The sequence below is a fragment of the Gambusia affinis genome, linkage group LG18 (assembly GCF_019740435.1).
Source record: "Gambusia affinis linkage group LG18, SWU_Gaff_1.0, whole genome shotgun sequence".
NCBI classification, from domain to species: Eukaryota; Metazoa; Chordata; class Actinopteri; order Cyprinodontiformes; family Poeciliidae; genus Gambusia; species Gambusia affinis.
The window spans coordinates 15,778,830-15,805,834 of NC_057885.1; the positions used below are offsets into that span (position 1 = coordinate 15,778,830).

At 41.6% G+C, this 27,005-nt stretch overlaps 1 protein-coding gene across 1 annotated transcript; it reads right to left on the reverse strand.

Moving 5' to 3' along the window:
* Window positions 1-818: 818 nt before the first annotated feature.
* On the reverse strand, window positions 819-26,953 carry adgra3 (adhesion G protein-coupled receptor A3). Its single transcript, XM_044096773.1, has 19 exons — window positions 25,992-26,953; window positions 20,433-20,504; window positions 14,185-14,256; window positions 9,650-9,721; window positions 9,503-9,574; window positions 9,235-9,395; window positions 8,196-8,409; window positions 7,953-8,117; window positions 6,701-6,902; window positions 6,464-6,613; window positions 5,769-5,927; window positions 5,516-5,683; window positions 5,209-5,416; window positions 4,911-5,119; window positions 4,613-4,737; window positions 4,351-4,474; window positions 3,732-3,877; window positions 3,089-3,184; window positions 819-2,513 (listed from the first exon to the last, which is right to left on the reverse strand). The coding sequence occupies exons 1-19, from the start codon at window positions 26,195-26,197 to the stop codon at window positions 1,085-1,087; spliced, it is 4,050 nt and encodes a 1,349-aa protein (XP_043952708.1). The 5' UTR covers window positions 26,198-26,953; the 3' UTR covers window positions 819-1,084.
* Between the last annotated feature and the right edge of the window lie 52 nt (window positions 26,954-27,005).

Here is a 27,005-nt window from a genome sequence, read left to right on the forward strand (position 1 = left end):
GCCACCATGACATCAGTTAACAGGTGCTTGCCTTCCCTCTGTCTAGGATGGCCAGAACAAAGACAGCTGACCTCAAGTGGTGTTGAAAATCAAGTCAGCTACCACGGTCTCCGTCAGAAAAACAACCAGTTTAGCTGAAATGACTCCACAGGTTGTTAATCACTCCACCCTGGAAAACAAAACTGTTCAAATAAGTCATGAAAATCATAAAACCGATGGCATTTCACCCCTTAAATTTATGCATTCAACCACCTGACCAAAACTGGCTATATCCAGCGTGAGGTTTAAACTAGCTGCTGTTGGAACAGTAAATCGGGAGCACGGCGCTCCCACAGCAAAAGGTGACGTAGATTCCTGTCAGATGCTCTGCCGTGTCTCATTCGAGCGAGCGGGACCCAGGTTCAGCAGGCCTGCTGCTGCTGCGGAGGACACTTGGAATGAGCTGCAGGAGAAGGAAGACGGCTCGTCTCTCATTATCTTCTCTTTTCCCTGCAGCCTTTCCCTGCCCCAGGGAGTCAGCTGTCAATCACATCCTGAGGGGAAATGAAGTCGGCTGGAGCCCAGAACGTGCGGCGATCTCATCGGCTCCGTCAGCAGGCAGGGAGAAAACACCTACGGATGGCCAACGTCGCTGCTGGTCGCAATTAAAGTGCTGCATCGCTGCAGAGACGGGAACCCGAGGCCACCTGAAGGTCAGCGAGGAACCCAATTACCAGCTTGTCATGTCCTGATGGGAGGAGAGCAGAAGAGCTCCGAGTCCCAGAGGGACAAAAGATGAATGTTTGTGATGTTGCAGGAATAAAAAAACTTTTAAATAGTTAAATGAAACAGTTTTATTACTAATCCTGGAAAAGCATAAGGGGAAAGACATACAGTCTCATACAGAATACTCAAATTAACAGTGTTGGATTAAAAGTTATAAAAAAATAGAACATTTACAAAAGCATATCTACAAGGACAGCTCAGTGGCAGCTTTCCTGCTAAATTTCCAATATTTTCTCTGAAAAATGTCAACATAAGAGATATTTCACAGTTTCAAGGCACGAGGGTTTTATGTCTGCAGTCCTCAGGAGGGAAACTGTTGCTACACAGTAGTTTCATGTTTCCACAGACCTGTTTTTATGCAGACACCGTCACCGTTCACTAAAGGCACCGCTTGTCCGTTTTTTCTTAGCGTGCCATTGTTCTGAGTGATCAGGTTGAGTCCGTACCACTTGCTGCTTTTGTTTTCTGATTCTGAGCTCCCTGGCGGCGGTACGGTGACAGTACTGGCAGCTGGTGATCCGGCAGGAGCCGCCTGCTCTGCCTCTAAGCTCACGACGGTCCTGTTCTCGAGCAGAGCGGTGCTTCCTTTCTCGGAGAAGCGGGAGCGGCGCGGCAGGCTGGCGCTGTCGCTGCTGTCCTGCTGCAGCTGGCTCTGATGACGCTCCCTGTAGGCCATGTACGCCGCGCGGCGACTGTTGCGCGCCGCCATGTCGTAGTAGTGGTGCCGCCTGCTGGGAGCGCTCTGCACGCTGCCCTCCACGCTGGTGGGCACGTCATAGGCGTACTCTCGCAGCACAGTCAGCCGGCTTGCCCTGTGCGCTCGCGCTCTGTTCTTCTGATGTCTGCTTGTGCTTCCATTAGGTGCCGGATTGCTAATGTTGCTCAAAGGGCGGAACTGCACCTCCACCGGTGAGACGTGCATTTTAATTTCATTGTCTAACGAATGCTCGGTCAGACTGTTGTCCAGAACAGCCGTGCCGTTGGCTGTCGCCGGGGCCGAGGCTGCCTTGCACTGAGCCGCCTCCGCATGCAGGTTGGTCAGCTTGCTGCCGTGGCCGGAGTTGCGAATGCTCGTCGTAGCGCTCCTGTTGGTGTACGAAGAATCTGCGCTGCTGTGGCCGCATTTTGCAGACTCGCCGTCGGCCTTCTCAGCCGTTGCCATCACAGCGATGCCCGTCTGAGGCAGAAGGACCTCCTCCTGCGCCGAGTACGCCCGCCTTCCGGAGCAACAGACCTGCAACCAGAACTGCCTCATGTCCTGTCTGTTGACGCAGTGGTGCGCCATCATGAACGCCCCGAGCGCCAGTGCAGTCAACCCGAAGAGGCAGGTGAACACCATGTCGAAAGGGTGATCCTGTGATACCGCCATTGCGCCGAACACCCACAGGCCTGAATACAGACCTAAAGCCCCCACTGCCCCGATAAGCTGGGCAGTGAAGGTGTGCTCGTTCTCCAGGGCCGAGAGGGGCATGGCGTCGGCCCCCGACGCCACGGAGGACGACGCCTCGTTCTGCTGTAGCGGCGCGGCGAGGGGGTGGGAGAGGCTGCCGGGACCCTCGGGCGTGACCTCGCTGCCGGCTGAAGCCAGATGTTGCTGCTCTTCGCTAGACTCCTTCAGCTCATAGCGCCGCTCAGGGTGTCGGCGCACCTGCAGCAGGATGCTGAGGAAATACATGCAGTCCACAAAGACGATGAACCCAGCTGGTCCGTAGAAAGCCCCGATACTCGGCTCCCAGGCCATCCAGCAACTGAGAGAGAAGACGACCAGCAAGACTTAGACATCTGTCAATTTATTTTATTATTGTTTAGATATAGAGTGCACATCAAATGAACAAGTTTCCAAAGAAAGTTCAAACAAGAGATCTAACAAATAATTTAAGTGTCTAGCTTTTTTTTTCTATGCAAGTTTTGCCTCCAACTCTTTGCAGGTATTATCCCGTCACATTTAGTGACAAGAGCTGAAAGTCTTTCGCGCGCAAGAAATTAATTAAACTCTAAAGACTCCAGGACAGATTTCTCAATTAGTCAGCCATGGTGCCTGATCAGAACAGCTGCCACAACAGGGAGAAGTGGCGTGTTGACTGAATGCTCATTAACAGGACTCCATAATCGGAACTTTGGGGAATAACGATCTCCCTCCCTCATATAAAAATCTGCATTATTCTCAAAAACAATGCAGTTGTGGTTGTCCTAATAATAGATCTCTGGAGGAATTGTGATTTGAAGCGCTTCCTTACTAAATGCTGATGTCCAGATTTAATGGCAGCATTTCCATAAGCACAAGCTGGGAATTTGTAATTGCAGTGTGAAAGATCCTACTCACTATGGTGAATATCTTTGGCTGCCGTAGTTTTTTATGTTCGCTGCAGCAGTGATTCCACAGACAATGATGGGTATTCCTCCACCGATTAGGTAGAACCTGGAAAATAAAGCCAAGAAGGAACATTTCAGTGTTTGGATTTTCATAACAGGTCAGTTATGTTTCAACCCTTTACTAACAAACCAGAAAGCATGGTGCAGTTACATAAATTGCACTTATATAAATGCAGTTGGATTATTAAACACATACCCAGGAGTTCTACACAAGACTCAAATTTTAAAGTCTTGGTAAATATGCTTCCGAAATTTACGTATAAAGAAAATATTCCCACTGAACTTGTACAGTGGCTTCAGATTTCAATAAAGAACCTGAAAAAAACATGAATGGAAAAAAAAAAAGATTGCTAGATAAATGTATCTATATTTATTCATATATGGACAGCTGGATTAAAACTTATATGGATAAATGAATGGAATTCAAGAATTGAATGGTTTGATTGAAATATGGACAAATAGACCGACATGGGAAAGGGGAATGGAGTCTGAAAAACAAAATGCTTTTCCAGAACACGAAATTGTGAAATTCCAGACTTTCCCATCCTGCCCAGGAACTCTACTTTCATCATTTATAGGAGTTAGAAACAAACCTGAGCATCGGTCGTGGGGGTGGCGGCGGCTCGTCCAGCTCCTCGTAGCGTTTGGCTTTGCGTGTAAGTTGCTTGTAAATGTTGCGTGCCGTCACGCCCACCCACAGGGCGGTAGCCAGAGTGGAGTAGTGCAACAGAATACCCACCTGGAAGAGATTAGACTGCAATGTCATGTATGGACAAAGCAGTTCTGTGAATTTATGACATCACAGTAAATTCAACAATCAGTGCTTGAACCCTAAATAGAGACAGCAGAAATAAGCTCACAATAATTTTTTTTTTGTAAAGCCCAGTAAATGCCGGCTATATCAGCTGTATAAATTTTCTTAACAGTCTGCTCTGCTTCATTGTTAGAAAAACATACATGGTTTTGTAGAAGTGAAATAGTAATAACACACTTTGAAAAGACATGCAGGTTCACCTCTAGCCAAGAAAACACATCTCTTACTGAATCCCCCATGTTTCATAAGATCAGTTATCTTAGCCAACGGCATTTTCTTTCCTTCCCAGAAAACATCAAAATCCCTGGTTCTTTTATGACTGTCGACCACGAAGCTTGAAAGAGGAACACCTGAGAGTTGGAGTTTGAAGTGTGGAGGGAAGGACGATTCCCACTTACTGCTTGGCAGACACTGGCGTATCGTGTCTGATTGATGCCGCCTACAAAAACCCCACAGGTGAGCGCCATGTGAAAGCAGAGGTTGACCAGCATGTGCCAAAACTTGCGACTCACACGAACAGACCTGCAAAAATACCCCCCAGAAGCATCCAATTTTATATGCTCTGAATGTTTGCACACTTTTTCACATTACAACCACAACAAACCTGTGAGTATTTCTGCACAACTAAACTAACCATTACAAACTTACTTTGGCGTTTACCTGTAATGGTAGATGTAACTGATGATGATTGTGAACAGGCAGAGGAGAAGGATGACACTTGTGGCGTAAATGACTGGATGCAACGGCTGGATGCTTGGAGAGAACTGTTCGACAGTGTTCAAGTCCTAAAACAGAAAAATATGGAGCAGCTTCAGCTTTCATTCACAATGTGTATGAACCCTAGAGGCAATTCTAGCACTAACTACCAATGGCCACTAGAGGGCGAGACAATTGTATAAAATTATGAGTGACTGCTTCTTTTAAACATTTAAAATGACATGGGAGCAGCTCCACCTACCATGAGCAGACCATAATTGCCCAGAGAGTTGCAGGACATGGTGGTAAAGTTGTCGTGGTTCTCCAGGATGCGGCAGCCCTCACTCCTCCACTCTCCCTGATCTCCAGCCAGGCTGAAATTCCAGCGGGCGGAGACGGCGTCAGAGCCGCGAGCGAAGCGCCGCAGAGTGATGTTGATGGGAGTCTTCAGGGAACGTAGAGGGATGCCGTCTGATGGCAGAGATTTACGGGGTCAAAATTGTCTGTTTTAGGTGGTACACAATTTTAAAGTTCCCCAAGACTGTTTATACAGGACTTGCCCATCTTTGTCATGATGACAGGCGTGGCCACACTCCTCTTCCTCCCTCCGTCAGCCAGAAGGGAGCTGTTCCCGGTGGAGGGGAAGAACTTGCCGTTGCGGAAGCCGAGCAGGTAGAGCTTGTAAACATTATCGTCCGTCTGTCCTGGAGTAGCAGCTTGACTGAAGAGAGACCGCGGGAGCTGCAGCGAAGCCTCCACTAAGGTGCTCTGTTTGGACAAACATATTTTACAGAACGCTCACCGTCCTGGCCGTCTAGGACGCCCGATTGGACACCAACACTGTGGACATTTCTGCTGGAAGCTGACCTTGTAGAAGACGGAGGCAAAGGAGCCGGTGGTGTTGCATTTGAAGGTGAGCTGGCGATCGTGGCCTGGCAGCCGCTCTGGGCTGGGCCTCTGAAACAGCATGCAGGTCATGCCGTTCCAGTCGTTGACCCTGACCGTGTGGGCCTCCAGCGCAATGTTGGGGGACGTCTGAGAGGACGACAGGAAATACTAAATGCTCGTCTCCATTAACAAAAGCCTGGTGAATGTTTTAGTGCTCGTTAGTGAGGCCCACCAGGGAGAAAGCCTGCGCCGTGGCCAGACGGTAGACGGATATTTTCTGCAGGCATGCGATGATGCGGCTGCATGCCATGGCTTCACGCTGGGCCATCCACAGCACTCTCTCATCAGCCAGCATCAGGTTGCTGGCCATGTTGACCATCACCTCACCCAGCTGGGAAAGTGAAGAGGAGAAACTATAAAGAACACAGTCGAACCTTTTCATTGTGTCACAATCCATTCAAATAGCTCTACATCATTTAGTTGGGTTGTATGTAGTAGGCAAAAACAAAGTGGTGGATATTTGTTAGTTGTTATCAGAACGCTAACAAAAACCAATACAATCAACTACCTTCAGTAGTCATCTAACAGGTAAACCGAGTACTTTTCTTCCGACAGCATTATCATCCACAACTGTTTGAAGATATTTGGATGACAGGAGTTCTGAGAAGATTATTTTCCATTTGGGATAAATAAAGTTGTTTTTTTTAAACTGTCCAGTAAGACTGAGGCTAAACTGTTTATTTCCACCTTACAATGATGTACTACCATTTCAAATGTGTAAAGATGAGATGTACTTCAAAACTACATGTCAAAGCAGGCTTAATGTTAGAAAGTCTAACCAGCTTAAAAAAACGCTTTTCAGTGTTTTTGACCTCCAGCTAACTTAAAGCCAACAGCTGCTTTGATCAAATCTCGTCATCAACTTACATCTTTAAACTTCTCCACAAACTTGCCAAATTTCTCAATCATTTCAGCCATGAAGATGATGTCCATCTTGTCTGACAGGTTGGCAGCATCAATCGTGTACACCAACAGGCTTTGAGCTTTGATTACAACATTGGTCTCGTTTAGAGGCATCTGTCAGAAACACAAAAAGAAAGTTGATTCAATGTGTAAACAAAAAAAAAAAGAAAAGGGAAAGAAAAATAACAGTAGCATACAAACCTGGTTGATGACGTAGAGACCCCTAGTGACCTCTTTTTGAAACTGACACTGGGAGTAGTCGCCCTCTGTCCACAGCCCCTCGGGGCTGCAGTGACGCCACGCTTGTCGTTCTTCACTCGGGACGCCTGAATAAGAGCGTGAGCTGGACGTCGGTAAGTTGCAGGGAAGGTAGACTTTGATTCCTGCCAGAGTGCGGGGCCACCTGGATAAATTAAACTCTAGTCAAACTTATCTGCGTAACGTTTTCAATTTCCTCTTTCTAACCCTCATTTAAATGACATTTTAATGCATGTATTATGCAATTTTCATTTTCACATTCAGCCACCAGGTGGCACTGCTGGCAAGGCGACAAAGATGCACTCATACAGCAACATGTCTATGCTTTGATATAAATGTATTCAATTGTATTCTGAACTCGACTTGACTATTAAACTTGAACCGACACAGATTCTAATTCAAAAACCTGATCTAGAACCCAAAGGCAGTGAAATTCAACTTTGTGTTTTCTGGAGCTAAGAGTCAAAGGGTTAGACAATAACTAGGAAAATCAAAAATAAAAAGTCAATAAAAACATATAAAAAGAATAGTGTCTGGAAAATTACACTTAGTTTTCTTTGCTCCAAACTTATCAAGGACTGGAAAATGATAGAAACTAATTCTATACTTTTTATTACGACTCTGAAAGTATCACCTTCACTCCTCCAAACATTCTTTCTGTTTTTATGGACATTCAGGTTAATCTTTGCCTCATCGGACCATAATGCTGTGCTTCAGGAGGGCTTTACCAGATCCATGTGGGAAACTAAATGCTTGAGTCAAGATTGAAGACACTGCTTTTTAAACGAGACGCTTTCTAATTTAAAATTGACTTCTTTGGGGACAGAGGCACTGCAGTTTACAAAAGAGCTCTGTGGTTGCCGGGTTGCTACCAAACATCCTAACCAATGTCTTTTCATCAGGGGTTCATTGTTTGTCTCCAAGCCCTTTGCCAAGTGGTAATGTTTCTGAATAACTTGTACTTCAATCTAAAGTTGCTTAGCTCAAAGACTTTCCCCAATCTGTACAAATCTACAATTATCCATCTTAGTTCTTCATTGAGCTCCTTGCTGTAAATTGTATAATCATTTGTCCCTAAAACGGAAAAGTTCAAGTAATTCAATAAAAGCCACAAAGCTGTATTGGACAGATAATGGCATCTTTGTAGTTCAACATGAAATTCAAGTTTGTGACAGCGTGACTTTTCAATATCTACCTGAATTCTCCTTTGTTGTTGGAGATGCGTTCAGGAGCGCAGTACTTGTCAGAACTTTGCAGCACCACAATGTGCACAGTCCTGGTTGTGTTCCCCCGGCTGGTCCGGACCCGACACTCCCAATTCCCAGTGAAACCAGGCTGGATGTTTGAGATGGTTAAGGCACTGATTGGAAAAATGGGAACAGAAATTAGATGTTCACTTGACTTACAAAAGCTTGGCAAACATGGAGGCGAGTCTTACCTGGCGATGAGGGAGCAGTTCTGCACAACGCGCTTCTCTATGAAAATGCCCTGAGTGGCATCTGGCTCGACCATGCGGCCGTTCTGGTACCAGAGGACCTGCATGTCTTCGGCCACGAGGGAAGCTTGACACTGGAACGGCAGGCTATCCCCCTCGAAGACCACCTGACGCTGGGACGGAGTTAGCTGGAAGGAGGGCAGCTCCAGCGGAGCATCTGGAAAGAAGCAAGGAGCCGGCTAGTAAATCAGTGTGATTTTTAAAAGCTTTCCACACATTTTTCATATCAACATAGCAGACAATTCCAGACTCTGCTTTTTTTTTTTTTTTTAAAGCACAAATGCAAAGGTTCACTATAAATTTACAGCAGATTCTTGCTGTATATGTGGAGAATGTAAGGGAGGGAGGAACAGTCGGACAAACATGAACACATCTGGGGCTGGAAAATACCAAAACAAAAAAACCTAAATTTTCTTAGTTTGGGCAAACAAAAGACAAAAAGAATGAAAGGAAAATGAAGCTGAATTTGTGTGCATTTCAAAGCTACTTATAATTCATGTCAGGAAACGAGTTCCTTGTAAATCTGTGTCATGTGTTTTATAATCCCAGAAGGAGGCGAGAGCCAAACTGATAAGACATGAGCAGGTACAAACAAAGGCAGTGCCGGTCTGGGCAGGCTACTTCTTATCTGACGTGTCATTGCACAAGCCCTGCTTCCACAAACACACACAGCGAACCATTTTGACAGCAAAATCTGTGCCAATTAAACTGAAGAAATTGCAAAGGTCATAACCAGGTTTATTAAAAGCTGCATTTAAATTATGTCTAAGACCCTATAAACCACACGTAAAGCTTTCATATTAATTTTTGTCATGACCCCTGATGGCAAAGACAAAAAGGCTTAAGATGCCAAGAAAAACAAAAGGCGCTCACTGATTGGCTGCTTTAAAAATGAAAGCAAACATTTTTATGGTCAGGCCAATGTGCGGTCATTTTAACAGAAACGTTTGACTTTTTGTGTAGCTCCAGTTTGTGTCCTTACCGCATGTAAGGAGCTCTGGCCTCACAGATGTTATGAGCTGACCCTGGAGTGACTGAGGGTACGAGCACTTTGTGTTCTTCACAGAAACATTACGGTCTTTGATCCAACGCAGCAGCCACAGAAGGTTACAGTCACAGAGCAGGTAAGGTGTCTGAAACTCTCTGAAATCAACAACAAGCATCATGTCTGTGACACAGCTTCTATTGGATCAATGTATGATGGATAAATTGAGCAAAACAGATGAGAATTATCTCCTTAGCATACTTACAACGCCTTCAGAGACACCAGCCTGTCAAACATTCCCTGAGCCAATGAGGAGAACATGTTTCCTGAAAGGATTCTGCAGAAAAACACAGCTGATGTCAGCCCTTCACCAATTATACTCATTATATTCAGGATAACACAAAGTACTTACAGTCGACTCAGGCTCTCCAGGCCCTTAAAGACGTCCCCGTTAAGACAGCTAATGCTGTTGTTGGAGAGGTCCCTGTAAAACATGGTGAGAAGGAAAAAAAAAAAAAGAGCAATAACGACAAATTTCTTTATAACAATATAAAGGGAAAGTTAGTGAAAGAAAAAGAAATTCCACTTAAAAAGTAAAAACACCAAGTGTAGCAGGCAGGTTGGGACAGGGACGTATAGCGTTCAGCAGACATATCAACTACTTCCAAGACGGTATTAGACAATGTCTGCATGGGCCTGCAGGGGGATTCGAAACTTTAAAAGGTGAAGCGGCAAGGTGGGAGGTGATTAATCACCTATGATTAATGTCAAAAGTGTCTGTTTTCTTCAACTCTGGATGTGACGTGACACGACGTCTCAGGAAAGCATCAGAGAGAAGTGTCCAACACACCTCATGGGAGGAATACCGGATGAATCTCGAGATGAACACGCAAAGAAGATGGATGTTGCTGCTACTGTCAGTTAGCTACGTCTCTATTGCTTAGAATCTTGAGGAAAGTCACCATTCATCCGTAATCACCTCCACATCACCACGGCAACCTTTAGTACAGTCAGTGTGTGTGTGTGTAAAAAGGCCTCCTTTTAAACTACCATTTACAAACAGCGGAATCATACTTTAAACATTTTGCGTGAAAGTACAAATTTGGAATACATCATATTGCAAGGCAACTTTATTTGCACAGCACATTTCAGCAACATGGCAATTCAAAGTAAACAACTATTTTAGCAATAAACAATAGCACCAATTCCAACTTATTCTTCAAATACAGGACAAGTTAAAAAAATTCTAACTGTTTCATCACAAACACCAATGTGTGTGGTTTGTTGTATGTTGATTTATTAAATTGGTTTCAGTGTCACTTGTTCTTGGCAGGTAAATAAAATTAACCTTAAATAGTCTTGAATTGTATTTCTTGTTGGCATTTAAAATCATTGTGTCTTGCAAAAACCTCTTCCAACCCAATCACCAGCTGGAGGCGGGCCCCGTCCCACCAACACCTCCGACTTCAACCGCAAAGAAAATACAGAAAATAGAAGAAAAAGTTGCAAGAAACTAAACTTAAAACTGTAAAATGTAATAGTCTCGGGACCACATTAATAAATAAATATTCCTCCAGTAACGATGGAATTTTAGAATTGTGCCAAGCAAAAAATGAAGAGATGATACAAGAACAGCCATCTATCTACCCAGCAGCTGAATTACACCGCGTGCTTGAGAAGCGTAAAGTTATACCTGGAAAATGGCTGGTCGTCATGTGCCAACTTCAAAGCATTTATTATTTTTATTATTAGTGTTTGTCTTCAAGGTAGCAGGCGGGGAATTCACTGTGTGAGGTTATTAGTTCCACTTGACAGAGAATGAATAACAGCCTGTTGCTGGCTTGCCAATTTGAGCGAGTGTTGTGCGCCGCGGTAACGACAGAGCAGGGGATGGAAAAGTGGAGGTTTGAAAGAGAGGGGCTTTCCCTTCGGTTCTTTTTTTATTGCCTTGATTCATATTATAAAGAAAGTTAAACAAACTTCACACAGGACGGGAGATCATAGTTACCATAATCAGCCACTATGTTGGGAATCTTACTAAATGTGCAAACCAGACCGGGTTCCTAGAACATTTTAATAACTGCTTTTAGACGTTGCGATGTAGCAAATTAAGAGCATGAAGGATGGTTTCAGCAGAGCACATCAGCTGCTGCGTATGACATGCTGAGGAGAAGCAAAAAATAGCCTAATGTGATTAGGTCTGAGCAGAGCCTGTTCAGCTGTTGGAGGAATGCACATTAAAAAGGGGCTGCAGCCAGAAGGATCCACTGCCGAGCAAAGTAAGGGTGTTAAAATGGATTCAAACATTTCAAACTGGGGAAACTGTATCAGCTGTGGGTAACGGAAGGTAAAAGACACAATCATGATGACAAGGAAGTACTTCCATATTACACCCCTGGGGATATTTGGTTTGCAGTTTGTTTTTCAATCTCATTTTAATTTAATCTTAGTCTGATAACATATTGAATTTATACACTTTCAATCTAGATTCAATACCTGGAAAAACCCCCAGATCATTTACACATCCGATCACTTTTTGCCTTCCTTAATTTTTATTTTTAAATGATAGACGCTTAACGCAGAAAAGGGGGGAAATGAGGAGAAAGACTCATCTTAGAAATGATAAACGCAACATTTTTGGGGTGCTAAGAATGTGTGATGTCCTAATTTAAACAGAATACCAAAGGAGTTAAGGAGTACTGCACAAAGTTTAGAAAAATCTGAAACTTGATAATTCCCTCCTATAACTTGCAAATGCAGGACATGTTTGGAAACTGCAGAAAAGCTGCAATCCAAAACCTCATCAGTTGCCATCATTGCCAACACACTCAACGCAGAGGTAATTTTAATTAAGAAATGCTGAAGGAGAGGGACAGACGGGGGAATTAAAAACCAGCTTGAGCCGAGAGAAAGAGCAAAAACATTATGAGCAAAATCTTCAAGCTTTTCCAAGACTTTTTGGATGGTATAAACTTTGGCAAACATCATGAACTACTTAGAAGCTGGGGAATTTTTTGTCATTGCCAATTAATTGCTTTAAATTTTTCCAAAAACTTGAAGATGCGTGTTCCAATTTTTGATTGTGACCCATCCTTGTAAATGAACTGAGACGTACTGAGGGTACGATTAAAAAGCAGTTATTTTTAGGTAAAAATCGGACTTTCTTTCTTTCTTAGCGTGCGCCTCCATGTGAGGTGTTGCATCTGCACAGCGGTAAAAAAAACAACAAAACAACAACAAAATAAAAAGTTTCAGTTGCTGCTGATCTGAGAGCAGAGCGTGAATATACACTGAGAAGAATTGGACAGGAAATGAGAGCAGGTCTGAACCAGGGAGTCGACCGCCTTCATGTTGAGCTCTTTATTGTTCCACAGCAGCAGCCAAGCTAAAGTTTGTGTTGGCAGGCGCTGGGTACTATCTGATGAATCCAACTCAAGCTGTGTTCCACCTCAGTCTCGTGCAACAGAATCGGATGCACAGCTTTACACCCACGAGTCACAACGAGAACAGCTGCACGCCACCTAACATTAGTTTTCCACATTTGAATGAGATCCTGACATAAATACATTCAAGTCCTCTTCACTTTATCAAAGAGTGAACGCCTCTGGTAGAAGGCCAAAGTAAACAAAAGGCTGGCAATAGACTCCTGCTTCTTTATCCTGACAAATTCCCATGCAGCCCGTCACAAAGAGCAACTAAAAAGAAAAGGTGTTTCACATGGGGTTCGTGCCCCACTTTTATTTAAAAATGCTTTTCCCAATTTTTATTTTTTTTTTAGCATTTCTTTAAGTTTGGACATCCGACTGTATAAATGGGGCTCAGATGTTTCTACAGTGGCCAAGCTTTAAAAATGAAAGAATAATTAAAAAAAAAAATGTCAAAGAGACGCAGTCTTAAACAGAAAAAGTTCTCCAATGTCATTGCCAGTTCTTTATCTCCAAAATGTGTTCTGGAAGGTGTGAGAATGCATTTTCTACAGTTGCACAAATGAACCAATCGCAGATTTTTGGGCCAATTTCTAATAACTCATTCTGTCCAAACCCTTCATACAGATTTGAGCAGATTCTGATTTGACGGACTGATCAAATGTAAAATCAAAAGTCAATTCCTATGTGCTTCTCTGTAGCATGGTGAAGCCTCGTCTGACCTATACCCAGGTCGGACGACCGATTTGCACGTCAGGACCGGGCCAGGCTTCATTATGAAAACAGTAAGTTGGCACTATATGACATGGATTACTCACATTTTAAATTTTAAGAGCATCTCATTCCTAAAAATTCTCATCTTTATGGAAATAGACGAGGGAATGAATGTCATTTTTCCACTGAGTAAATTTATAAGTCCATTTGATGGTGGAACTGCAAAGTTTCAAAAAAAACATTTACTTTTGCAACATATTTTAGGGAAAACCAGTTAGTTTGCTTCAAGCCAGAAAATAGAAACAATTTGATTTGCAAGAAGCTGGATACATCTGGAACAGGCAGGACAGGATTTAAGTTGTGGTATAATGAGTTACAGGCAGCTTTTGCATTAAAAACATTGGGTAACGATCCCCAGTCTGCAGGAGTCTGAGCATCATTCAACAGCTTGGTATGTGATGTTTATGCGTTCACAAGCGGGGTGTCATACCAGGGTATGACAATAAGTTTGATTATAGTCTAAATTTCAGCATCCTGTAATTTTAATTATTTCCATATCCAGACCATCACTAGTCTGTGTGCCATACACTATGTGCCAATCAGGCCTCTTCTTGGTGCTTAACTCTTTGTATCTATGAGATCTGACTATAGAGAAAATAATTTATTTTTTTTAAATATTTTCTTTAAGATGAGATCAAATTCTCAAAGCTTTAGAGCCTGAAAGTCTGATCAGCTTAAATGTGGAGTACACAGTCAAAACATTTGACTAACTAGTCAACAAAGGAACAGCAGATGCTCCGATACTCACAGTTTCTTCAGAGTTTTCAATCCCAGGAAAGCTCCCGGCTCAATGCGATTGATCAAGTTGTTCCGCAGGTCCCTGTGGAGAGATAGAAAAAATGTTTCCCTCACCCATTAGGTTGGAAGGAGTAGAAACAACAATGACATAGTTAGTTAATCATTTCAACAAGATCATAAATGAACTCCTTACAACTGCTCAAATACTGATTCTGATATTCTGAGAGACCCAGCAACAGACTACAGCTGGTCCCAGTGGTAAAAAAAAGATGGGAAAAGTAAGCACCTTGTTGCCACAGTTATTTTTATAGATATCCTGTCAGGCAAAACATAAAAAAAAGCACTTTAATCTGATTCTGAACAAATCACTGTCATTTTTTTCTACCTTTTACTGACTAAACTCCAAATTTAATAAACAGCTGTGTTGAGGTAAGGAGTCCCTGCTGAACAGGTCACCACACACACACACACACACGCCTACACACACACACAAGCACAGCTGCAATGACCAATAAGAACTGGGTTTCCCTGCTTCTTAATAGTTAATCTCTTAGTTTGACAGCAAAATCTCATGTTTATTACTTGATTAAATAGGATCACAACGCATCAACAAACTATAGAGTATTTTGTACTTTGCATTTCATTTCACTTTTCAAACAACCATTTTGTTTGTTTTCCCATCTAAAGAAAATGGTCTGACCCTATAATTAAGTCTTTGTACAGCAGGATGTGGGAAAAAAAAAGATGTAATGACCATTTTGTTGTTGAACTTTTTTCCTTTGATTAAAAAAACAAATCAAAAACCAAAAAAGAAAAAAAGGTATTATACAACAGTAATATCAATAATTCTTGCTAAAAAAAACTCTACAATACTAGGATCTAACTCAGTCCCAGAGCTTGCTTTTGACATTTTCAAAACATGCCAACCACAGTTTCATGGTTTTTACAGACATTAGTGGAGAGTTAGGAGGTCAGGTCATAAAATGTGAAGGGAAATGAGTTCAGACCAATCTTGGAAAATTCCTAGTTAAAGGATGCAAAAACAGACGCCTATAATTAAAGGAGAGCAGGAACAAAAAAAATGTTTTACACTTTAATCCAGCAACAACCAGACCTCCCTCCAAACTCAAACGCCTATCATCACTACACAACTGTTGTCATGACCCGACCCTCAAAGTTGTACTCTGGCTCGCTCTCTCTCTCTCACACACACACACACACACACACACACACCTGCTTCTCCTGGGGTTCAAAGGACTGAGGCCACAGAATTCCCGCGGCGCTCACCTGCGCCAGCACTGCCTCGTCACTCATTAAAGCGGAGGTAGAAGAGGCTCTCAACTCGCCACCTGAACCCACACAATACACCGCTGGGTAACTCTGCCCGTTTGATGTCGACGGGCTGTCGACTACATGTGGGTTCCAGACCGCAAACGAGCAGTAGACAAAACATCTATTGCTCGAGAAAACGTTTGATGTGAGCAAGCAGAGATGGTCTTCCCGCAAAGAGGTGTGGAGTGAGGAATGAGACGAAGGGAGGAAGAAATTGCTAATATTTTTTAGAAGATCCTCATAGTTGAAGTCAGAACCAGTTTTAGACTTTGCATTTGTTGCAATTTTAAGGAATCTGTTGTGGCAGAAATACACATAAAATTAAACCAGATACAACAAACCAAAAAATTGCAAATGAACTCAGATTAAATAATATATATAAATAAAATGAATGTAAAAAAAAAAATGGGGTTTTGAAAAACCATGTTGAAGCACTCCTAACTGCTCTCTTGATTTTTCAAAGACTGAAGACTGCACATGACCTGGCACCTTTTAAGCCTATTTGCACAGAGAAAATGCGGCTTTTCTGGACATTCTCGCTTTGAAACAGCTGGCAGAGCATTAAAGCCATGTTTCAAAACTGTTTTTGAACTATCTCCAAACGTAATAGTAGTTTAGCAACTGCTAAAGGTTTTTAACTGTGTGCCCCTCTCATTAAAACAATGTTTTACTGAGAACGATTACCTGAAGCTCATTTCTTTAAATCAGTGTCTTGGCATGGTAACGATCTGCAGCATGTGTGTTGATACACGAAATTCAGTTGTTTCACATCAGGCCGCTTTTATGCAATTGTTCACTTCATTCCGATTAGAAAAGAAGGACAAGAGTCTCTGACTCTGAGTTATATGTCCAAGTCAACAACAAAGAAAACTGAAAATGTTTCAATAAGTCTACTTTCTAAGCTCTGGAAAGTAGATTTTTAGCGTCATGAGGGTCACATATGGTAATGTAACCCTAGGTTTAATTTCAAATAAAAATTTTGATTTATTGTGACAATGCACTGATATGAAAATTTGGGCTGATTTGATATCAGATATTAATCCTGCTGTTACGGTCAATAGCCAATATTTTATGTGATAACACTGCATAATATCAGGAAAACATCTGATGTGTGATAATGTTGGTAAATGTTGCTATGGGTTGTGATAAATAGCTAAATTATATTATTTATAAATTGTTATTTTATTTATTGATTAAGACTCCTAAGTACACACAGACAAAAAGCTTGTTTTTTCCATCTTATATATACAAATTAATATGTTGGGCCAAAAACTGGCAGCAACATTGGATCATATTTCTTTTATGTTTTGTGAAAAGTCATGAAAGGATTATTCTATAGCTCATGCTAATATCGCTGATTAAGGCTTCAAGATATTGGAAAATCTTGCAATTGTGATAACATACAAGATATTGTAACAATGATACAGTATGAAATGTGATATTTTCTCTCTCATCTGGGCATCTATCATTCTATGACCTTTGGTCTTTTGGGCGGCGTCTTTTGTCTCCGATGGGAACGTTTGTTCCCTCGGCCCTCTGTCCAGCAGCTAAATATAACATTAACCTTTTAAAAACACGCTTATAACACTTGGAATATTATAGCTAATAATTATTGCACTCCACAAAATTATTTTTGAAACAGATTTTTTTTTTTTGTTACTATAAATTTGTCATTTATTGTGCAGTCTGAATGCAGAATACCATTCAGGATATTTAGCAGCTCTACTCTATGATTTACTATCTAAACCCGTTGTGTTTTTTTAAAAGCTGAACAGCATCACAAACATCCCACAGATTAAACAATTTTTCTGACATAGTAAAATATGTATGGAAAACTCCATCAATATATTATTCACAGCAACACAAATTGCTTTTTCTTTCAGGGTCCTTCTCAATAAGTTCTCCTCCATAGCACTGCTTTCAGAAAGAGAGTCCAGGGGTGATGGGGGGGGGGATTCTGAGTGGTTTATAAGCAGTGACATCTTTGGCCCCCAGCAGAACACAGGGGCCTCTAGAGTTACTTTTCAATTTCACACAGAGAGCGGTGCAGACAGAAATCAATTCTCCACCCCTCTCTGTCTCAGGCTGCATTTAGTCACTCTAAATGAGGGAGCACTTTGTTGTAGACACAGGGAAAAACTAAAAACGAAAACAGAGGGTGAAAGGGAAGAGACCCAGCACTCTCAGACAAAGTAACGGAGTTTTAGATTTTAGGCGGGAGTGCCGTTTCGGAGCATGCTCAGTGTGAATGTGTGTGTGTGGGAATCTCATGGCTGTCACCTCTGCCCTCTGCGTGGCCTCATTATAATCACAAAAGCAAGCAAACCATCGAGCAGGCTCAGCTCTCTGTCTGCAGATGGACTGCAGTAGGTTGGCTGGGAGGGGGTTGCAATGAGACAAAGACGGGCAGAGTAGCTGGCTATTCACAAACATCACATACGAGAGCCTACAAGGCTTTCCCTAAGAAAGATCAAAGATTTTTATTTCACACATTCAGAGCAGATCTTCTGTTTTATCCTCAAGGTCTGAGCTTTGAAAACTAACCACTTGCCCCCAGGAGAGCCGTTCGGCTACACAGGAAATAATCAAGGCCGCCCTGTAAATATGCGATTCAGGAGGAACAAATAATGAGCAAGAATTTGGAAGAATATGACTTATGTAATTTATACTGCCCGTAGTGAAAGGCTCTCTAAAACAGGGAGAACCGCAGTCAGCTTTTGCTCGTTTCTTGGCAGCCTGAGCTTAAAGCGAGGAGGATTGTGCACTTAAAATTCCATATCAATGCACTCATGTGTTATTGTAGCCTTGGGTAAAAGTGGGGCCATTAATGGTCTGGTTATTTTATCTGGATGAAGCCATTCCCAAGTGATAAATCACTGGTGGCCCATATGCTCAGGCCCAGAGCCACGTTCTGAATCTCAGTGTAGAAAGGAAGTACGGATTTGTAACATTCCAGGCCGCAGCAGCAGAGTCAGATGACACGGATGATGTTTCTCAATCAGTAAAGGGAGCCAAGAGAAAAACTGACAGATATGTCAGAAACCACCCTGCGTTGGTTTAGGTCTTATTTGCATCTCTTGGGGAAGTCAAGAAAGCAAATGGAGCATTGCAGCAACAAATTTTTTGAATACAAACCGCAATGCACTGCATAGTTGTGAAGTGGAAAGAAAATGATGCATGGTTTTCAAAAATATTTATCAGAACAATTTTCAGTCTTTCAGAGTCTCCTGTAAACTTGATCCCAATATTTTTCACAAAGTAGTTCAAGTGCCATCAACCTGAGCTGTGGATCTCTGCAGCACCCCCAGAGATAACCGTGGCCCTCTTGGCTGCTTCAACCAGTCTCTCCGGGAAGTTCAATGTTGCGATCGCAACTGTGAATGCAAATTCAATCATTCACAAATTTTGCGCAAATTGCTATTTTCACCTGTCATCACAATTTTACCAAAACTCTGACCAACCATCTTCATGTTGGTGAAGGTTCTTCCATAAGAAGCTCCCTTCTTATTTAACTTCCTATTTCATCAGGTCTCTCGAAAGCTGAACCTGCGAGATGAAAGCATGTGTGACACTAAACAGTAACATTTAGTGTTACCGTTCAGTAACATGAAGTGTTACTAAACGTTAAAAGCCATTCGCAAACAATGGTTTTTGTTTGCAAAAACCATTTTAAGTTGTTCTGTAAAATTTGTATATAAAGTTCATGCTACCTTGAATGGCCAATATAGAAATTTTTCTTTTGCACTTTGACTATTCCTCAGGGCACCCACTTCCCGTTATCAAATAATGGAATCCCATGAATATCCAAGCAGCTGTTAGTCAAGAGCTTGTCACCAGGCAGACAACACTTCCTATAATTAGCCCCTTTCTACTACGACCTCCAGTCTTCAAGAATAGACTGACAGTCTGTACTGACTGAATCTCAGAGCTGCTGCGTGCTTCATATTTTTTGGGACTTTCATATTCCATTGGCAGGATCCCAGCTTGTGTTTTGTGAATCCCTCCATTCTGCATGCCAAAGCTTTTCTTGTGGAGGGATGGGTTACTTCTGCTGATGCACTTTTGGATGAAATTTAAGGCTTTGACAATAAAAATGTGTTATCTGTTAGGTAAGGTTTAAAGGTGCTTTCCACAAAATGTCTTAGTTTTCTGGAATAATCTTATATATAAAACAAGTATGTTAAGATACATTTCAGGGACAGAAATAACAGGCTTCACATCAACATTTCTAAACAAAACTAAATTACTTCTTATCACCTCACATACAGGTCAAGTACATGTTGTTGTACTGTACCATTCTTCATTATTTCCCACTTTACTTTTACATCTTCTCTTTCTCTTTTAAAAGTTACACTTTTGGCTATGTTCAAGAGCCTAACATAATTAAGAACCAACTAAGGGGCTGCCATATAAGCAGTCTCCACTGATTGCATTAGGCTGAATAATGTTGCTTCATGGATAAGCAAAGTTTAGATTAGAGATAAAAATTCTCATTTTAGAATGGAGTGTGTACATACACTCACTGGATCCGTTACGCTGTCTGACGCCTCAAATATAAACTCTTGTAAACACATCTAGTTTCATTTGTTAAGTAAATATTACACACAAGACACTATGCTGCTATTTTAGTAGCAGACTACCTTTACTATTTTCAGCATGTGCCTGCAGGAAAGCTTTACAGAAACGATGGGTTTAAATTAGCATGAAAAATTTCCGTCACACCATTTACATGGTTTAAAGTTCTTTAATGAAATGCTAGCGAAGATCCAGAAGTGGATGCATTGAGCACATCTTGAAACACACTGAAAGCAGACCAACTGTGATCTTTAGTTGGAGTCCATTACTACAACTATTCTGCTTTGCAGAGACATTCAAATAGCAGATTATGATTCAAGTGAATTAATTTTACTCGGCAGCCGTACTTACAACTTTTCCAACGTAGACAATCCAGAGAAGGCTCCATTTCTCAGTTCCTGAATCTTGTTGTTGTTTAGAATTCTGCGGAGGAAACAAAGATGGAAATTACTAAGCAAGAACGGCAATTAAAACACAGCTGACTCTGATAAAACAGGATGCTACTCTCACATGTGCGTTCCTAGTATATTATGCTGGAAGAATTTCTGTCAAAAATAATCACACATAATGTTCAACTCATTAGCTGCAGGACAGCAAATGTTTCCTCTGAGCCAACCGGACACAGAAACCGAAAAAAATAAATAAAATTAAATAAAAAAAAAAAATCAACAGTGAATGTGTGTATGAAAGTGGATTCAAAAGGGATGCATTGTCTTTTATCAAATGGTGGAATGGCGCCTGCCTTTATCATGCTCATTTGAACACATTACATCATGTGGAACATCGACTATTCCATGTGATATGTAACCACTAGGATGCAACAATGATATCTCACATTGCTAAGGCATCACAATATTTCTTGAGTTCTGGCTAGTTGCAGTCAACATGGCTTCACTTCATGTAGCTGTAAAATATTTCTCTACTCTTCTTAAGTCATTTTGGGCTTCCAGAAGGAATGACGGATAGTGACAGTGACAAACTGAACAAATCTTGTACTGTTGTGTTACTTTACACCCCAAGTAAGGACTAAATACCTCTTAATTACATTTAATTTCCAACTAAGAGGAAATCTTTTTTTAAACTCTACATGTTTTTTTTTTTGATGACTAACTGCATTCTGCAAAATAATTTGCTTCAGCAATGCTGACGTACAACAAACCAAACTTTGTGTTCGGTTCAGTCTCTTTTGAAACTTCACCCTGAAGGGTGTTAAAAACCAATAGGCCAGAAATCTACAGCAGGGATTTGTGGTCAGAGTTTGTTTCTGGCCTGCAGGGAGGGAACATGCTGGTTAGTGACATGCATGTCAGCTGCACCCGCAACCTGAGGCAATCCTGGAGCTATTACAGGGTGTTGAAGGGGTTTCATTACCGGGGTTGGACAGAGGAGACTTGATGAAGGTTTTCTATTTTTCTCCGTGGGAACAAACACAGAACTTGACTGTTAAATCCACCAACAATTGACAGTAGTATGCATTGATTCTCTTGACATCTACAAAACTCAAATGCAAATAAATTGATGGAAGCTGTTTAAGATTATCAAACATCTTTCTTTAATCTTCAAAGAAAAAAAAAAAGAAAAAAAAGGTTGAGGGATTATTCTAATCAAATATCAAGTGGACATGTAATGTCTCGTGATTCCGGAGTTTCTTTACGTTTAATAACAGGAGATTTCCAAATAGTCATGCAGCCTTATGTTGGCTTCTTTCCATCCTCCACCCTTTAAGTCTTTGCACGCCACCTTATCCAACACTGTTCCTCATGACAGTGTTGTGACAACAGAATGCTGGGCTCTGCTTTGACTGCAGAAAGAAGAAAGTGTTTATGGCAAGTCTTGTGTCTGATTTTTATTAATAACGCAAAGCCAAAAAAGAACAAAAAAAAATAAATAAATAAAAATACCACCCATTTGACTCTCAGAATCTGTGGAAAGGAAGTCTGCTCTCTATTCATCTACTTCTCTACAGACCTGTCTCTGCACGCCAGCCTGACGTCTCCAGACTCTGTTTATAGTGAAGGGAAGTTTTGTTCCAGGTCAGCCCTCTAACAGCACAGAAGAGTCTTCAGGCATTTATAGTAAGTAAAACATGCTTGGGCTTTGCCAAGAAAAATCTGCTAAATGATCCTGTCGACACTCACATCCTGTGTTTACTTCTACAGATTTTGTCAATCTTAATGATGTTTATCAAAGATGTTATCTTTAAATGTGCAATTTCCCCTACACATTAATATAGCCTGGATTTTATCTTAGCTTAAAGCCTAAGATAAGTGCAAATGAAAGTCCCAATTGGTTTTACATAACATAATTTATGGTTTTGGTGACATCTATAAGTAGAACGCGATTAAAAGGTGGGGGGAATGATGCAAAATATACAAATGTAAGCCAACTAAAGACTGGACTCTGGATGAATCTGCTTTCAAAGGGGCGGGACGGAGAGAATGACGACCCTGCAAAATAAAAGCTCAGATGGTCTGAAAACTGAATGGATATGCAGCTGTCAGTACCTCATCTTCAGGACTTTTTGGCTTTCCATTGCAAATCCTGCAAAACCACTTAAGAACAACACACAGGGACATTCCATTAGTGTGCACCAAAAGCGTGGCAGAAACACTCCTAAAAAACAAATACGACACTGAAAGCACCTGTGTTCCCTGTGCACATATACTTCAAAGACATTTGGAACAACGAAGCAAATCAAAGAGATGACGGAAATGAAGAACGGTCCGACTCTACACAGATCTGAGTACAGTCAGTTTTATAGGTGTACTACGTGGAACCCAAAAGGAAACAGTTCTTTATCCCCAGTTTGGACGGTGAAACCAGTTAGTTTATAGCACCCTGATGAGCCATTGCGCTAAGCACACATTTCCCTGGGACGTTTCTCACATAAATCCTGTACTGCTCTGCAGGAGATAAAACCAGGAGCACTTATTCACAAAAATCCAACCCGGCTGCTCCAGGGGAAGAGATCTCGAATACACAAAACCGGTCCTGAAAAGAAATAGAAGCTGGATCAGTCAGTTCCTGTGTGAGAGGCTATGGAGGGTGAAATAAGAACTCCTGCACACACCCGCCCACTCAAACTTTTCGACTCTCAGAGCTAAAGGCCAAATTGGAGCACTCGTAACTTAGCAGAGGGCCTCCTCTGGCATGGGTGGACAGGCCAGCTGTAAACACATTTGTGTCATTTCCTCTCGGATTACTAAGGCGGTCGAGTTCAGGGAATGCATTACTCAGGTTTTTCTCCATGTTTTGTCTGACTCCAAAGCTGAACTGCAGTCTACAACTTCACACAACAAATGTCAGGGTAAACCCACTCCATCAGTCCTTTACGTTGAGCATCTTTGCAACTGCACAGGTACAAACTCGCACGGATAGATTTGCACGTTTTTTTGGCAAAACTCAAGAAGTCTGCTCGTTGTTTGTTAAAAGTGGAACGCCTGATAAGTGAAAACAGGAAATCGTCTGAGATGTGTGCGCACGGCTAATGAACGGGTCTCTGTTTACACCAAGAATGTAAGCTCTGAGGCGGGATTCATGCTTCCCAGTCGCCTCAACTGAGAAGGTTTTGTAACATAAATTTTTACCTTCTTTACGGTCGGGCCTCTCTACGGAGAGTCAGAGCAGAGATTTCTGTGACTGAGCTCATTGACGGCAAAGATAAAATCTGTCATTCAAAAGGTGATGCCAAATGCACAGCAGCTTAGCATAAAAAAAACCCCAAGAACTATTTGTTTCCTATCCATTTATGCACAGTTAATCCCAAAGCAATTCCAAATATCTAAAAACGGGAAGCATCGTCCCACTTCATCACATAGGGAGTAAAATTGGTCTCAGATCCATAGAACACTGCATCAATAAAATCATAAAATTAACACTTAATCAAGCATTTATCAACAAGTGATTTTTTTTCTTGGTCAACGATCAAATCACTGTGTTTCCCAGTTCTGTGGAAGCAATAATTAAAACAAAGCGTCTTTTTGAATAACAAAATCTCCCAATTTCCAACATGGTAGTGAATGGTTTGCAAAATAAATGTCAAAATACATTAACTAGAGCTCCACAAGATATTGTGCCATAATTGACATCGATGTCACATCTGCAACTTTTGAAACTGGAATATACTTCAGGCATAACGTATAAATATTTATGGCCAGCTAAAAAGTTAAAAGTTGATGTATATATTTAATAGTCAAGATACTAAAGTTCACAAAAAGTGGTGGGGATATTGTGATGGAGGAAAATAGTTAGTGATAGAGTTGGGGGTTTTTTAGATCAGAACTAAGCTCCCAATACACAAACTGTGTCCTACAATAAAGTTAGATAGTTTCCCAATACACAAACTGTGTCCTACAATAAAGTTAGATAGTTTCCCAATACACAAACTGTGTCCTACAATAAAGTTAGATAGTTTCCCAATACACAAACTGTGTCCTACAATAAAGTTAGATAGTTTCCCGGAAATAAAAGCTTACAAAATGTAGTCAATCCAAACACAAGCAGCACTTTGAGGTGACTCGTTAATGAATGTTTAACACTGTTAAACACCAAAGACAACCCCCCCTGTGGCAGCGACAGAGGAAGGTAGTCACACCGAAAAAGTATAAAGTCTGTTTAATAGACAGGCCAGGTGTTCAGCTCCACCCAGGTTCACACCAAAGTGAGCCTATTCCAGCTTATGTCCGGTTCCAGATGAAAGGAAAACTTCAGGCACCAGTCTAATTGGTAAGTGTCAGTGTTCCTGCAAAAACATTAATTCATTGCTTCTGTGCAGAATTAAAAATCTACAATGTGTGTACTCTGGGTGAACACAACAAAGATCACTTAGCAGCAATTAGAAAAAAGATCATCTACGAAATCCTGACTGTAAATATATCTAAATAATCCTATCATAGACTGAGTCGCATCCTGATGCAAAAACCCCACAAGGCTTGTAAGCTCTTGTAAATGCCTCATAGATGGGGTGAATTCAGTAGCATGACTGGAAAGTTTTTGCACTACCTGAATTTCTCCATATCTTATGTTTTCAATCCAATAATTGAGATTTGATTAGACAGACAAAGTATAGTATATATTACTGTAGTGGACATAAAACAATACATGGTTTTCAGTATTTTATACTAAGAAAGCTCCTCTGCATCAACAGTTTGAAGAACCAATCACTGCAATTACAGCTGAAAGTCTTCTTGATGAATGTCTCTAGCAGGTTTACACATCTAGAGGCTGAAATGTTTGCCAACAAATTGTGTAAGCAAGATGGAGTTTAGTCAAATTGGATTGAATGACGTTTCAACTCTGAACCACACATTCTCAATTGAATATTGATCTGAACTTTGACTTGGCCATTCAAACACTGATATGTACCAATCTAAACTTATCAAGCCCCACTTGAATGCTTGGTGCTGTTGTCCCGTTGGTAGGTGAATATATCAACTTTTTTACGATTATTTTTAGGCTTATAAAAGTTTAATACATTTTTCCTCATCAACTAACTTTCCCTTGGCATTCTTCATGAGAGGCAAACTTGTGACATGCAGAGCTAATAGTTGTTCTGGGACTCTTCCTAGAATAATGTTCTTTTACAACTTTAGCACTTTACTATCTACGGTGTTCCCTCTTTTTATGATGCTTTTTACTCACTAAAGGTTCTCTAATAAACCCTAGGACCGTGACAGAGCAGCTGCATTCATACTGAGATTAAATTACACACAGGTGGACTATTTACTAATGAATTTGCTCATCAAGAAGGCTGGATGCACTCGTTACATTTGAAAGTGTTAGCAGTAAAAGAGGCTGACAAAGCTACAATTTTACCATTTTAATTGTAAAACGTGTATCGATAATATATTTTAGAGATCAACAACGACTACTGCAGAAGTGTGCGAGTGTTTTACAGTGACTAAAACTCACAGTATGACTGTTCTGTTGGGGAAGGAGTCCGCAGGTAACACCTGATGGAGCTCCATGTTGCTGCAGACCACCTTCTTGTCGGATGCCGGGCTTTTCCCTCCGCTCTTCGGCCCTTCGTCGGAGGTTTTGCAGGCGAACGGCACCGCGGAGCCACGGAGGCCACTCAGCAGCAAAACCACTACCAACTGCAGCCAGTCCAGCCTCATTTCTTTTTCTTGAACCCCACACACGACTAGTGGAAACCCGGCTGCTGCATTTGGTAACGAGGAGGAATGCTCTGGTACTAAACCGGGCGAAGGAGCAGCTCGGACGGAGCTAACAATACAAAAACCTCAGCCTGTGTGTTGTTTGGCTCCAACGAGCCTTCCTGCTCCATTTCCCGCAAGGTTTTTCCTCTTCACTCGACGCTGCTCCAATCCGATAGAGGTGTGCTTCTTTGTTTGAAGGGAGGGGGGGCAGACTCATTTATAATTCCCATTCCATCCTGTTGTGGCGGTCATTTTATTTGGACTGTAAAAAGCCAGACAACCTGGTAAAAGGAACATTCTCGCAGGTTAGAGCACTTCTTTGTTACGATCCGGCGTCCAGGTCAGAGTGTTGTCTTTTCCAGGGGAAGCCGCTGAACACACATTCCCGGTTATCCACTCAGGAAATGTCTTCGTGGTTTAAAAAAGAAAAAGGAAGCTCCATCAACTCCCAAGCGGTTTGATTAGCTTTCCAGTCAAAATACTAAGTCAGGGTTTACTTTGAACAACAAGAAAATTATCCGACAGCAGACTTGGACAAGTTATTTACCTCCGGAACAGTTTTAAGGAAAAAAACAAAATGCTAACTGCTTTTAAAACAAAGTCAAGTCGATATAATTGTTTGAAATGAGTCGTCCACACAAAGTTCGGTCCTTATCTCTTCTTCGTCCTGTCTCGGTGTTCCACTGCGATCAAGCACAGATTCCAAACTATATCCGGTCGGCCTTTCAGAGTAAAAGCAGGAGTTGAACTAGATGGTCCTTTACAA

Excerpts from the sequence above, each read along its gene's own strand:
- adgra3 (XM_044096773.1), bottom strand. The coding sequence starts at position 26,197 with ATGAGGCTGGACTGGCTGCAGTTGGTAGTGGTTTTGCTGCTGAGTGGC. Across the intron at positions 6,614-6,700 it reads GTCTCTACGTCATCAACCAG|ATGCCTCTAAACGAGACCAA; the intron begins GTTTGTATGCTA and ends TGTTTCTGACAG. Across the intron at positions 4,738-4,910 it reads GCAATTATGGTCTGCTCATG|GACTTGAACACTGTCGAACA; the intron begins GTAGGTGGAGCT and ends TTTCTGTTTTAG.